This window comes from Sprattus sprattus (genome assembly GCF_963457725.1).
Source record: "Sprattus sprattus genome assembly, chromosome: 2".
In the NCBI taxonomy this organism is placed as follows: Eukaryota; Metazoa; Chordata; class Actinopteri; order Clupeiformes; family Clupeidae; genus Sprattus; species Sprattus sprattus.
This window is the reverse complement of record NC_137921.1, coordinates 43,739,770-43,754,358: the sequence shown is the minus strand read 5'-3', so window position 1 is coordinate 43,754,358 and position 14,589 is coordinate 43,739,770. Positions and strand designations below refer to the sequence as shown.

At 44.3% G+C, this 14,589-nt stretch overlaps 1 protein-coding gene across 1 annotated transcript in view; it reads right to left on the bottom strand.

Moving 5' to 3' along the window:
* Positions 1 to 14,589, bottom strand: part of kif1aa (kinesin family member 1Aa) — a gene marked incomplete at both ends in the record, with an annotated part of 53,110 nt that overhangs the window by 31,996 nt on the left and 6,525 nt on the right. The window contains 12 exons of the mRNA XM_080831881.1: positions 261 to 299; positions 953 to 1,095; positions 2,706 to 2,784; positions 3,209 to 3,287; positions 3,417 to 3,434; positions 3,559 to 3,624; positions 4,035 to 4,112; positions 4,438 to 4,549; positions 6,194 to 6,372; positions 6,530 to 6,595; positions 7,499 to 7,681; positions 8,384 to 8,457. Of these exons, the coding sequence (XP_080688007.1) occupies positions 261 to 299; positions 953 to 1,095; positions 2,706 to 2,784; positions 3,209 to 3,287; positions 3,417 to 3,434; positions 3,559 to 3,624; positions 4,035 to 4,112; positions 4,438 to 4,549; positions 6,194 to 6,372; positions 6,530 to 6,595; positions 7,499 to 7,681; positions 8,384 to 8,457 (1,116 nt within the window). The remainder of the gene's footprint in view (positions 1 to 260; positions 300 to 952; positions 1,096 to 2,705; positions 2,785 to 3,208; positions 3,288 to 3,416; positions 3,435 to 3,558; positions 3,625 to 4,034; positions 4,113 to 4,437; positions 4,550 to 6,193; positions 6,373 to 6,529; positions 6,596 to 7,498; positions 7,682 to 8,383; positions 8,458 to 14,589) is intronic.

Here is a 14,589-nt window from a genome sequence, read left to right as displayed (position 1 = left end):
TTTCCTGCAAATATTAATCTGTGTCGGTCTTAATATTGGTTACAAATGTGTTGATAGCCTAGGTGTTGGCCTGTACACCAACCACAGTTCCACCAACCACTGGCCAGACAAATCTAGCATTAGGAATCTCAAACAAGAGCTAAACATCATTTCTTTTCCCATCAGGGACCCTGGTGCTGCAGAGTGGCCAGCAACTGCTACAGTCAGTCAGTCCTGGAGAGAACTGCAACAGCATGGACAGGGGAGCCAAAGATACACACATGTCAAACCAGCCATCTCTGTGTCTGGCCCCCGATAGGCTGAGGAAGAGAGAGAGAGAGAGAGGAGGGGAAAGGTTGGAGAGGAAGGAGAGAGAAAGTGTGAGATAGGCATAAATGCAGAGAAGAATAGTGAATGGTGAAAACAGTCTGGTGAAAAAAGACTGCACCATTAGATTGCCCTCATGACAGGTGCTGTCTGGAAACCAGCCATGCATGACAAAGTATGATGTGTGTGTGTGTGTGTGTGTGTGTGTGTGTGTGTGTGTGTGTGTCACAGAGAGTGTATGAGTGTGAGCGTGCAAAGTAAGGAAAGAGAAATGGCTGTGACCATGTGAAGAAGGGAGAAAGAGGGAGGTGAATAAGGCAAGACTTGCCCACATTCTGGGGGGTAATTGGACATTTGCGTTTTTTTACTTCAGTGGGTTGTGTGTATATGTGAGAGCACACATCCAAAATCTGCCCTCATTTTTCACACATACAGTACATTAATCATGTGAGTCTATGATATATTACAGACACACACATGTACAATCTATAGTTAACCTACAATGCACACACACACACACAAACGGAAATCCTTCTGACTGAAGCTCTGAATCTGATTTTGACAAATGTCTGGATGAAACTGACGGTCGGCGGTCAGATAGTTAAGACCAGCCTCCAGAGCGGCATGATGGCGGCCGGGCTCTTACTCTCGATGATGTCTCCGAGGCCCTGGGCGTACAGGAGGTCTCTGAGGCGCCCCACCTCCTCCTTCAGCTCCCTCACCAGCCGGTTGTTGGGGTCCTCGTTGATGACGGCGTTGCACTGGATCTGCTTAGCACGGTCAGCATACCTGAATGAGCCAGAGAGATGACAGTGAACGCATCATGAACAGGCCAGTGATTACACAGCTTACCATTTTCTCAACCTAAAAATGTTTTTGGATGATTCCCATTTAGTTTTTGGTATGGTTCAGCAACATTGTTCAGAAGAACATTATCCAAAAATCTCCTAAAGGCTTTAGGCGCCCTATCACATTCTAAAAATGTCATTTTTTTTAAACCGGAAAACAAGTTTTCCTAACATTTATTATTATATTTGAAGCACTGATTTGTTTTCAGTTTCAGTTCCATTTCTTCCACTTATGAAACATACAGGGCATATAAAAACCTTCTCAGAATGGGACGTCAGACTGTTTGCATTAAAAACTGAGAGAACCTCCTTAAAGGTGCATTAAGGATTAATAGCTATTCACTAAAGGTATGCTAGCAGCTAAAACTAACGAAATCTCTTGAAATGTGCTGACTTTGACATTATGACAAACGAATTACTCAACGACTGTCCTTACACAGTCAAACATCAATCATGTGCAACACAAGACTAAGCAAGACGGCAAATAAGCTACTTACTAGATCGACAGAAGGTAATCAAATTCAGGTCTGCGGGCATCGGCAGGCAAAACTACAGAAGGCAGTTGTATGCCTATCGACCCTGCTATGTCAATATCTCCATATTAAAAGTCATTGTAGCGCCCCAATTTTTTTGAAGCTGTTATTTTAAGGTTAAACTGCTTATCCTAACCCTAATCCTGAAGCATAATTGTTGCATATTGTGCCTTTAAGTTGCATTACTTGGGTATTGATTTGTAAGGTATACACCTGATGGGTGGGGAGTATGCAGATAAGCCTTTATCAAAGGAACCAAAATGTGCAGCCACGCCCCTTCTGATCTTACTATCACTGAGGAAGAGGGTTCAGTAGTATGCAACTAAGTAACTCTCAGGTGTGTTGGAGCATTTTTGAACAGTGTGCATTGCATACTACCCTTGTTGTTGTTCCTGACTCCTTCATGACTCTATTCCATAAGAGGATGTGAACTAATGAGGGTCTTTGGTAGAGCTGTGTGCTATGGCTGCATTTGCACCTGTGTTACACTGCTATATACCACATCTACATCTCCACTCTAACTGAGAGAACATTTCTCCAAAGACAGCACTTAGACAAGGATCTTCATCAGGGGAGTTTGAAAGTAGGGGGTGATTGAAGTGTGAGACCAGAGCAGGTTCGGGACAAAGAGGGACGACGGCAACCTGATCAGCCGTTGCGTAACCCTCGGCTGCGCTCACTTCCTGCTGACCTTCATTTCCGTCCTATCACATAAGCGTACCTGCTCTAAAGGTGAGGGCAGGAGACTGCAGCAATGCAGTGGTTTCCTAATGCTTCATACTTTTTCTATCGCTCTCACTATATTACTATCTCTTCTTTTCACCATGAATCGCTCTTCCTAGTTTTTTGCCAATGGTTCTCAGTGCGTCGAATAGCATGAACATGCAAGAATGTAAAAAAGATGATCAGCATTTCTAGTAATATTTTACTCTTTCTTTCAAACCTTGATTTTCAATAAATCAAGGCTTATTAGGAATGGTACTACATGAATGTGTTACTGCTATAATCTGCACTGTACCTGAGGGTGCTGAGAGTCTCATCATAGTTGATGTCTGCTGGGCTGAGGGCAGCCACCATGGCGGTGCGAGAGTTACCACCTAGATGAAGGCAGGGTTGAGATTAATAAACACAGTTTAATTCAAGTAAGGACCCGGTCGGTGGCTCAAATGCCACAATCAGAAATGGGGAGTTTAATGTGACAGAAGCAGTAGACCACAACCAGTAAAGAGATCAGAAGGACATACAGAGCTGACATCTTGGAACAAGTCGGCTCCTGACTGAGTTACATTTTTAAAGAAATTGTTTGGAAGTGTAGGTCAAGTATCATAACGGGATACAATAGCGGCATGCACATTTTATTGGCTACAATCCCGTTGTCATGTTAATTTATAAATAGACTTAGAATATCGATTCCTTAACAGACTAGCATTCATAGCTACGCTATGTCTCTTTATGTATATTGTGGTCAATGCTCTGGATACTGAGTAAATAGATAGACTGGTGCCTGAGAGAAGCCCATACCCAGATTCTCCCTCAGCAGCCAGGTAAGCACGGAGTCTCTGTAGGGGATGTGAGCTTCGACCTTCTTCTTTTTCTTGTTCTAGATAACAAATGCCATGGATATCATTAACCAAAAACACATCAAAATGTTTACAGAATAAATGGGGCTACATATTTCAAGCTGTCGAGAACATTTCTGAACACCTTGGGGTATTGGGGGTAACCTTACCTTGTTTGACGCAGAGGCCTGAGGAAGAAACAAGAAATGAAGGCATAAGTCTGTAAGTGTTCTATGTTCATAATTGATGTCATGAAAGAGCAAATACATGATATTAGATTGTATTGGACTCATATGAGCCCTAATTACTCACCAGCTCTGCCAAGCCTGAGATGACCTTTCCCAGTGTGGTGAGGGATTTGTTGATATTTGCTCCTTCCTGAAATAGCATGAACATTTCTAGTGTATTAAAACCTTTTCTAATTATAAAAAAAAAAGCTTTTGACGAATGAAGCATCATACCAATAATGTTTTGTGTGTCTGCTAGAATATAGTACTATAATAATAGTGTATATTGTAGTACATATAGTATAAAATATGTTGTATATAGTAATAACATATATCTTAGTTCTGGTAAAACTGGTGTTTGGGGATAATGAAGTTGTGTCCTAATTTTTTATTTTTATTTGTGTGATATAATGATTTTGCTTTGACAGTCTGTTCCCACAGGGATGGAGGGATGAGAGACCTGTGTGGGAGGAGAGAGGTGTGTGCGTATGTGTGTGTGTGTGTGTGTGTGTGTGTGTGCGTGTGTGTGTGTTTGGGAGTGTGTGTGTGTTTGTATTTCACCTTCAGTCTGGTGCCTTTGGCCCCCGTGGAGTCTGCCCTCTCGCTGCCGGCCAGATCCACCAGGCTGATTTTGCTGACCTGCGAGACAGAGAAGCGACGTGCAAAAGGCTGAATCAATCCCCACACGCCTAACAGGCTTAAGCAACCTCTCCCTCCCTCCCCTCCTCTGTGTTTACAAATGATGACCTCCCCAATGTCAAAGCACATTATATGCAACCAGCCACACGGAGAAGCCGAGAGAAGTCTGCACGGCACGTCTGGTGTCAACGCGACCCGCTAGCTGTCTCCCTGAAGGACCACCATTAGTCTGAGGAGTTCAGTGTGACTGAACGAGGCCGGCACATGTGGTGACAGGATACCTCCACCCCCACCACCCAGGCCCGGCTGTCACCCTTGGCAGTACCTTCTCGGAGGTGTTGTCGCTCTCAGAGTCATGTCGCTTCTGGGTGAAGATGATGTTGAAGACAGCGTGCGACCGGCTGCTTGTTTCATTCATGTTGGTGGCAGCCACAGTCCTGCCAGGCAAACAGAAGAGAGAGAGGGAGGAGAAAAGGGAGGGAAGAAGAGAGGGATGTGAAAGAGAGAAGTGAGGACAGGCATCCAAATGATGACAAGGTGCTGACTGACATAAAATAATACCCGAAACTCTGAGAGCAATTCCACCCAGTGCTGCACACTGAACCCTATGCTTTGCATCACTCAGGCTACATGCATCTGAAGCTAATGAACGCGATGTGTCTGTACTGTTAAGCCAACACGTGTAGCACTGAGGTATTTTCTCAGCACCCAATTAATTTATTAGCATACATTAGCCTGTGCTGAAGGCAGCCCAAGGTGAAATGTGGAGCATAAGTCATCATAAACACCCTCCCTATGTGTGAACCAGTGCCTTGTTTACTGATGAGATATGGGAGCTATTTTTCTCTCATTTTTCTTATTAGCACTCTGCAAATGAATGATGATTTACAAGCAAGTAATTGAGTCACTCGTAACAGGCGAAATCAGCTGAACTCCAGCTCCATTAATTGTACGTGGGGGTTTTGTGTGGGATATGTAGGGGGGGCATTAGGTGGGGGGAAGGTCCCATTTTCCTAATGCCCAAGGAAGTGAAGCATAAATTAGAGGCTGTCTCCTTGCACAACAACACCCATTTGGCAGCTACTCGGCTGCTTTGCCAGAGACTGGCTACTAAGGCGTAATTGCATGGTGGGTTGGGAGTGTGAATCTAATACGTGTAATCTAGTGGCAAGTAAAAGAAAATGGAAATCTGTGGTTCCTCCGAGCTAATTTCTACTACAATTAAGTCCCTCACAAGCCATGTTTAGGATCAATCGTACAGACAGAACACATTGGTTTATCATCATGATTACACCATTAGGTACTCTGCTGTTTGCTTACATGAAAAGTGGCATATAAACAATGGATTTCTGTAGTTAAGTTCAAAGTTCAGTTGATCAAGTTGAGTTGTACATTTACATTGTTAATTGTTTGCATGGATATGGACACACATAAAACTCAGTTACATAAAACTATCTAACCACAACATATTTATCAGAAGAACATTTCCTACATACTTAACACTGGCAGGATTGTGGCAGATTGATTTCTATTACTGGCTCACCAGTACATAATTGTAAATGCATTGAGTTCAGTTAAACTGATGGCCAGATTAAATGTTGTCTGATTTTCAAATACTACAGTCAACAATGCCTATAATGTCCTAGTTGGCACCAGGGTTAGATCCCTTCGTGTTTGATATCTTCGTCATCAAAATCCATGACCAGTCAAGGCCATAAGGACAAAAGGGAATGTTCGCCTGTCGATGCATCCATTCTAGTCCAAAGTTGCCAAACATGACACACAGGGCAGACAATCAGAGTGAATACATTCTGTAATTAATACAAACTTTCTGAAGCTGTCTCTTTCTATTCTTTTTTTAATCTGATGCCGGGCAGTAGACAACTCGATACGTGTCTGTTCCCAAAGGCACCCTGACAACCGAATCCTAATTAAGGCTTAGGAATTCAACAGAGACCATTCTAGTGTCAATCACTTCTCTTAATGGCCGAGAAACTCTTCAAGGCAGTGAGAGGAGAAGACAAACGACACATCCTCTCATGAAATGGGGGCCATTTTGAAGCAGTCTGCTTTATTCCTACCTAGCCTTGTTTCCTGAGTCCATCAGGTCCTGAATGTCGGTGTAGGACATGACGGCCAGTTTGGACAGGTCCTCAACATACGGGCCGAGAAGGGGGTGCTCTCTCACTCGCAGGTTGCCCTTGTTTTTGGGATTCAGCAGGTCACGCACACGCTCACAGTAGATCTCCATGTAGCTCACCTAGACAGGAAATAAGGATACAGTGTGTCTCATGGAACTACAGTGATGAGTGTTCATCAAATCTGAACATCCGAGTAATGAATGTGAGGCCACACAGCGCATGTCTGCTTGATTCACTCAGACAGGCTGGGACTGAAAACGAGACGGGGACACTTACCTCCACGGAGTAGGACATGCTGTTGTCATTGTTGTCATTAATCTTGGTGAACAAGTCTTCGCACAGCTGGCGGGTGGCACACAGACCAGAGCAGCAGAGAGAGGGAGTGGGAGAGAGAAGGAGAAGACAGCAAGAAAAACAGAGGCAGAAAGGTGATGGGATAGAGGGAGAAGAGGAGAACGAGAGAGAGCCCTCAGTGTTGTAACATCACCAGTTGACCATATCATGCAGATGGTGCATATGTATATATACCGTATGACATATACGGCTTGCTGTTTGCCCATCTGTCTTGCCTCTGTAATCCTCTATGATTGAATACTTCCTACATTTCCTTTACTTACAAGGAGATCATTCTCATGGCTTTCAGATACTCTGGTTTGCATGGCGGCAAACAAGACACACGACAGATAAGGAGGGCAAACACACGGCTGATTGGTTGTGTACATACAGAGCGTGGTGTCGTCGATGAACAAACTCATCAGCATCATACATAGGCCTGAGTGTGTGTCAAGGATGAGACACAGGTCTGGTGCTGAGGGTGTCTTGTGTGTGTGTGTGTGTCTATTTGTGTTCAAAGGTCAGGGGCAAGAGGTTTTGTGGTCTCTGGTTTGAGTTAAAAGATACAATTAAATGTGTATTAAGTAATTGATGCTGTGTAAAGAAAATAAAAACACCACGGTAAGAGGTCCAAATCTAATGTGTATGACCTGATTAAAAAGTAGACTGACAACTACGAAGATAATAATCATATTCATAATAGTACCCAACAATATGCAGTGCTGAACTGCATCTGAATTGGATGTTTTGTTTGGTAAAAGTATGTTTGTATGTGTGCTCTGACTAGTCCAAAGTGTATTGCCTTTATGGTACTTCTCCACTAGTGTGAGTGAACCCTATGTGCATTAGGCACCTGTGCAGGTACGTGTTGTATCAAAAGGATATGTATGTATAGTCTCTGTGTGTCTGTACCAGAGGGATAATGCCTTGCTGGTCCTGCTGGTCTTGTCTCCCCATCATGGTGTAGGATTTGCCAGATCCCGTCTGCCCGTAGGCGAAGATGCAGACGTTGTAGCCCTCGAAGGCGTGGAGCAGCATCTCCTCCCCGATATCTCTGAACACCTGCTTCTGGGACGCATAGTTGATGTCCTCCGGCTGCAGATGATACAAAAGCGAAGCTCACATCACTAACCACAATGCACTGCGGCAGTGGATCATTCATGTCTGACTCCAGATATAAGTTCATTTTCATAAAATAATTAGACCACCACCTAAGGGTTTGATTTTGTGCCTGGTGTTCAGATGTGTCCTCACCCTAGGCTCATTTTCTTACTACAAGATGGCTGCTTAGCTATACTGATTGTGTAGATGGGTGCTGTATGAAGGTCAGTGCCTCATATTATACGGTAACACGCTGTGAGAAATTGACTTTCACACTAAGCATGACAACTCTTAATTGCACTAAATTATGGCTAATCATCTGTCTATGAGAATAAAACATATTCTAACTTTACAGTCTATAGCTGAGCTAATGCGTTGCTATTGATATTCACGTTTGTTCTTCAGTTGGGTGTTTTGGCTAATGTGGTGTCCGATTCACACATATTTATTTTATAAATATTAATATAACATATATAAAATTTCAGCATGTACTATTGATGGAATTTGTCAGCAGCTGACAAACATGATTAACACACATCTAGATGAGAAAAATCTTATTATGGGACATAAATCATTCATACATTCAGATGCAGATGATCAGTCAGATGTGTTGTTCATGATGAACAAGTTACCACTGTATCTGATCTCAGGAACACACTGGATCAATGTCAGTGTGATTGAATTTTCCTCACTCACCGATGTGTGGGACCAGTAAGAGTAGTCAAAGTTGAAACTCTTGGTCTCTTTGGGAGCTTTGGGATTGATGATTGCTGAAAGACAGAGACAAGACAACGGCAGAAGGGGTTAGAAGATGCATGCATAACGACACTCCACACTGGAAACCGAATCCCTGATGGTCAGCAGCACGCACGCACACACGCAGGAAACCAGGAAGTGCTGAGTCACCCGCCTCCCTCCCAGGAACACTTTAGACAATTATGGACGGCAAGCAGCGGCAGCTTAGGACGACCTGCTTGCGCAGTGAGTGGAGCCTGTCTCGGGGAGTTAGAATTGGAGCAGGCACTGATTAGATTTATGATGGGAGGAGATTGGCGAGTCACCCGTAGGCCACGTCAACTGATTGAAATTAAACGCAGGAGGGGTGGGTCAGAGAGGTGAGCTCATTATCATGGCACTGAGCTAAGTGGTATTGATGACGCAGCCATGCAGACAGCATCCTCAGGACGAAAGCCTTTGGCTCATTGTTATTAAGTGCTGACAGAAGAGCTTTTATTATTGGCCTTTCCCATAGATTTACATTCTAATCAAATCACCCACATAAGCTAAATAACATGTAGTCCACAGGAGCAGTAGCAGAGTTTGTTCAAAACGTATCGCAGGAAAGAACCGTTATCGTCTGATACAGTCTGTCCATTCGTATAGAGAAAGCTCAATTAGATGACCTTACAGTCTATACAGTTCATCATGGAGCAGTAGCAGTGACAGATATAACAAAACAACAACTTATTCATATTGTGTTGAATAAGACACTGCAATTCTAATTGCCCCACCTAATAAAGACGCTTAAATGAATCTGAGCTAAATAAGGCGTGTGTTTTTTCGTTCTCTGCATTTTGTTCCCCGGGTTTGGAAAGTCACCTCCCCGTAGGGCAGCGAGCGCTGCAGTGAGTGGAGTATAAATAAATCAACGCAGAGAGGGAGAGAGAGAGAGAGAGAGAGAAAGAAAGTATGAACCTTGCACCCCTGACAAAAACATAGTGAGAGATGCTCCTCTGCATTTAACATTAACAAAACACAAAAAGATCTTAAAGATGAGTTTGTTGAGATATGGCTAGACAGCGAGACAACTCCTGAAGAGCACTGAGTAGGCGTCTCAATCTCCTGTCCTCAAGGATACTCAAGACTAGCTAGAGCCACACCACTATGCCAAACAGGGAGCAGGGAGTGAGCCAGTCTCTTGTAGACAATAGACGAAATGAGTCATAATTCCCCTTCTTTGACACAGCAAGGAGATCTAGAACATTGTTAGTCCTTTCTTCTTCGGCTGTCTCAGCTGCTTATTTATTTCATATTTTGTCATCACATAATCTTGAAGGCACATAAAGCACAGGAGGATGGCTTCCCTTCATCCACTCCTGTTAATTGGCCTTCTTTGAAAAAGGAAGCAGACGAGTGACTCAAAAACCTGGCGACGGCATCACCGACGTGGCTGTAAAGACTCCTCCCTCTCCCCTCGACTCTCTGCTGGCACTCGCACTTCCGCTCCCTGCACGCCGGAGTGTCTCTGCTGTGACGTCAGCAGCCGACACTCATCCGATGGCACCCTCTCTCTCCCACACTACCCACACAGCCGCTAAAGATGCCCGCCCAGGGAAGGTGGCGGAGAGGGAACAAGCAGACGGCCCCGCTTCTGGATGCCGATACTGTCAGGAGAGGCACACGGCGCCTTGCACTGACACCACTCTCTGCTAATGGTGCCGAGTGGCCGTTATGTATCGCATTAGTAACTGCGCTGCACTGCAGGCATGCTGTGTTTACGACAGATACCATGCTGCTGCTGCATGTCACACTGAAAATCAATTGGGTTCAAGTTCGGACTGTTAAAACTCTAAGTATGGACCACTGTTTGATTGTTATTGCATCATGCTGTACATTTTGAGGTTTGACTGCTGTAGCTGATTTCCTTAGAATCACTGATGGCATCACTTACGAATACAAATCAAGTATGAATCACCGATTAATGAACACATTTACCACTAATGACTATCAGTGGTGCATTCTTGGTAGCATTGCAGGTCCCCATTATAACAACTCCTTGGGAGAAGTATATGATGTATTGAATACGTGACTAATTGTTAATTAACAGTCTCTACAGCAAATGACTTCAAACAGCAAGCTGTTTGTACACTGCTAGTCTGCTACTGTGGCTTGTGGTGGCCTGAAATGACTCCCTGCAACAATCGTGTAAACACAGATTAGATTTTCAATTAAACCTTCTATTAGAAGAGAATGGAACTACACTCAGTCCTCAACACAATCTGAGAGCCCAGCTGGTGCAATGAGAAAAAAAACAGCCCAAAAGGCCCTGTGCTGGCAGCGCATGATAAAGGAGTACGCTAATTAGGAGAGTGCGGCGTTCCATAGCGGGATTGGTCATCACGCCCTGAGGTAATGTCCAGCCGAGGAAGCTGAGAATAATGGGACAGAGATGTCACTTTCTCCCTCTCTCTCTCTCTCTCTCTCTCTCTCTCTCTCTCTCTCTCTCTCTCTCTCTCTCTCTTTCTCTTCCTCCCTTTTGTGTTACACTAGCTGTTGAGAAGCTCAGCTTCACTCCAATGAAACCATCACTATACCACAAAGAGCTGAAAGAGATGGTGAAAGGTAGACACAGACGTAAAGAGAATCAGAGATAGCAAGAGGTGTGCAGGAATAAAATAGAGAGAAATATCTTGAATGTTGTGTAACATTGATCACACATCAACAGACTGAATCCAGTCACACAGAAACAGATCCACAGTACCATAAATTCCCCCTTGAGATTTCACAGGTACAGTCTCAGAACGCAAATATAAATAGGTGTCCACAAACAGAGGCTTCAGGCTGTTATCCTCTCACTACTGTGAGACACGTTTTCATGCCCCATGGAGGGTTCGTGGGAGCAATCTGATCAATAGTGGGAAATTAGATCCATGCCCAGCTGAAGGTGCCTTTGGTTTCCCTGGGGACACATAATAAATTAACATTTCCAGTGCAGCTTTTCCGATGAAGGTGGTCAAGCAAACAAATCGACGGATTTCTGGTAAGAGATGGCTGTCTGTCTGTACAAAACAGTGAAAAAACTTTAAACCCTAACATTCTTCTTCTTTATTTTTGTAGGGATCACAATGAGCAACTGCCAGCTCAGTGTAATTAGGTCATAAAGCATAAAACCCATGTAATTTATGTTATGCACAGCTCATTAAATCACCCCAAAACATTGCATTGATTATCACAACGTATTTTCTTTTCAATCAAATCATCCCTTTCACAAAGGCCTGTGGCTGCCATTTTGTTTGTGTTCCTGTTGTATATTGGTCAATGAGAAATGGCAGGCTACTAAAAATAAGTCCTTAGAAGACGCAGGACTGATAGGCCTACCCCTTAAAAAACGTAGTTGGTTTTAGAATGACAAATCAGTCCAGTTTCACCTCCATGTCTTGTCCCCATACATGCAAGTCAAGAACTTCACAGGTATACCTACCAGATGCCACACTCACACACACTGGCATATCACATAAGAACCCCCCCCCCACACACGTCATCATGTTCCCACTCGCCCTGCTGATACCCCTCTCCTCTGGGACTCCAGCCCACCCCACAACACCCCAGCCCAGCCCAGCCTCATCTATGCCTGCACTTGCTCACTGACCAGAGCCTCAGCAGAGCCTCTTCACTGTCCATCACAACAAACACAGGCTGCGAGGCTCACACGACCTGATGACATAACGATGAAAAGTAAACCACTAGGCCAGTCAGTCAAGTCAGCTCAATGCACCAAACCACAACAGAACCACCAAGGCTGGGAATACTTTGCTTCACGGAACGTCTTTCTTGTTGTTCAGGCCAACTTGAATAAAAACACATATCCCTATCAATTAAAATACAATACTACGTCTGTCTCATGTGATGAAAACACACTCCCAACTTACGTGTGCTTGATGAAAAAAAAAAAGCAGAGACATATGTGCAAAGAGCCAGGTGTGATGAACCATGTAAAATACGCCTGCAGTCCAAGTCAATCAGTCCCAGTGCTTACCTCATCTGGTCATATGGAGAGCCTTAAGCCCTCTGTGCATTAAACACGCAGCATTCAGAGAGCTGCCTTACATAACTCTGCTGCCTACAATGCCTCTTTATGTATGTGTGGCAATAACATCTCTCAACGTCTGCACTTCCTATTGCCTATGGCCACCATTAATGCCAGACGTATATGGACAGTGCAGAGTCCTGTTGTCTGGTTTCTCACAGATAGAGAGAGAGACAGAGACAGAGTGGGGAGAGACAGAAAGAGAGAGGGGGAGGAGAGATAGAGGGGGAGAGAAAGTGGAGAGAGACAGAGAGAGAGAGACAGAGAGAGGGTGGAGACGAAAAGAGAGTGGAGAGAGACAGACAGAGCGAGAGAGAAAGAGGGGAAGAGAGAGGGGGAGAGGGGGCAGAGACAGAAAGAGAGTGGAGAGAGACAGAGCGAGAGACAGAGACAGAGAGAGAGTGAAAAGAAACAGAAAGAGAGAGAGTGGGGGGAGAGAGAGAGGGGGAGAAGAGACAGAAAGAGAGTGGAGAGAGACAGAAAAAGAGAGAGCGAGAGAGAGAGCACACGTTGCTTTGAGTGCAGGGGGTGCTGAGAGGCAGTGTGGCAGTATAAGAATAGACCTGAGCTGCCCTAGGGAGTCCCAGCCTCAGCCTCCTGCGTGCCCTGCCATGTTTTGTAAGCACTGTCAGCAGCATGCTGCAAAAATGGTGTCTGTATGTGGGTGTGTGTGTGAGTTAGCTGCTGTGTGAATAGGCATGTGTGTTAATGTGTGTGCTTGTCAAATGTTTCATAACCACTGTCTGTCTATCTTAGTATGTTGTATTGGCATGTGTGCCACACGTGTATGTGTGTGTGTGTATGTGTGTGTAGCACAATTCTTTACATTCTTATTGTCACATATGCTGTTATGAAAAAAAGAGCTGATTATGGCTGTATTCACAAAAAAAAATGAATACACACAGAACTCCTGAGATGGGAAAAATTGAACAATTCATTCCCGGCTGTGCAAACAATCTAAAATGCTGTTCTGCTCCATTACAGATCTTGATTGATGATAAAACAATGCATGCTTGACAGCTGTTTGTGCTGCTCGGACCGTTTGTCATCCACAAACAAAAACAACCATGTTTGCTTATATGCTCATAAATTCAGAATGTCTATCACAAATTAAATTGTGCATTTTGAAATGTGTCATATTTTTTCTACTATTTCCATGATGCATGTGTTAAAAAACATCCTGGTTCCTTTACTAAGGCTTTCAGATATCACTGTGTCAGAAGAACACTATGGATGTGTTTGCGTTTAGAAATGTGTACATAATGTACGTGTATACATAGGCATATTTCTTGTGTGTTGTGTGCATCTTACCACCAGGCCTTATGATACAATATGGTCTGTCTTTTTTGGCAGGATTGTTTATCAATGGGTGCCAGTTTCTTTAAATGCTACTTGCTTGTAATTCCAAATGAACAATATCAAATAAGCGACAGAGTCAATGTATTTAGAGATTAGAGTTTGGGGTAATCTGCCCTATTCAACGCCATTACTTGAGAAATGTTTACAGGGCCACATTCAGGCTGCTGTTGCCAGAAACGTGAGAGGCCTTGATTGCGTCTTGCTTTTTCACGGCACCACAGGGCGCCCTCCGCACACTCCTTCAGCCCTGGCCTGTTGCTAGGAGCCACATGAGTCACATGGCCTTCTCACCGTGCGTGGAAACTGTGATGGGTTGGGTGTACCCGCTGGCCAATCACACTGGGCCTGGGACATCATCGGAGGCAGCGCCCGTGATGACTCTGTCTGAATTTTTAATGGTGGCCAGCCGTGGTGTTTGGTTCCAGCCTCGACCCGGTATCCTGATTTTGTTTTATTATGCGGCAAACACACCTGTCTGTCCACAGGGGGGGATGTCTCGAAAACTGGGACGGAAAACAATCCAATTTCATCCAACCCACTTCACTGTCCCCGCTTCGCTCCACGTCACTCCGGTGTCCTTCACTTTGCAGATTTCCTCTCTGCCTCTGCCTCTGTTATACTCTCTCTTTCCCTCTCTCTTTCTCTCTCTCTCTCTCTCACTCTCTCTCTCTCTTCCTGAACCGTGATTCATACCTGCCCCAGTAAAACAGTCATTGCATCAACAGCCCTCATTGAA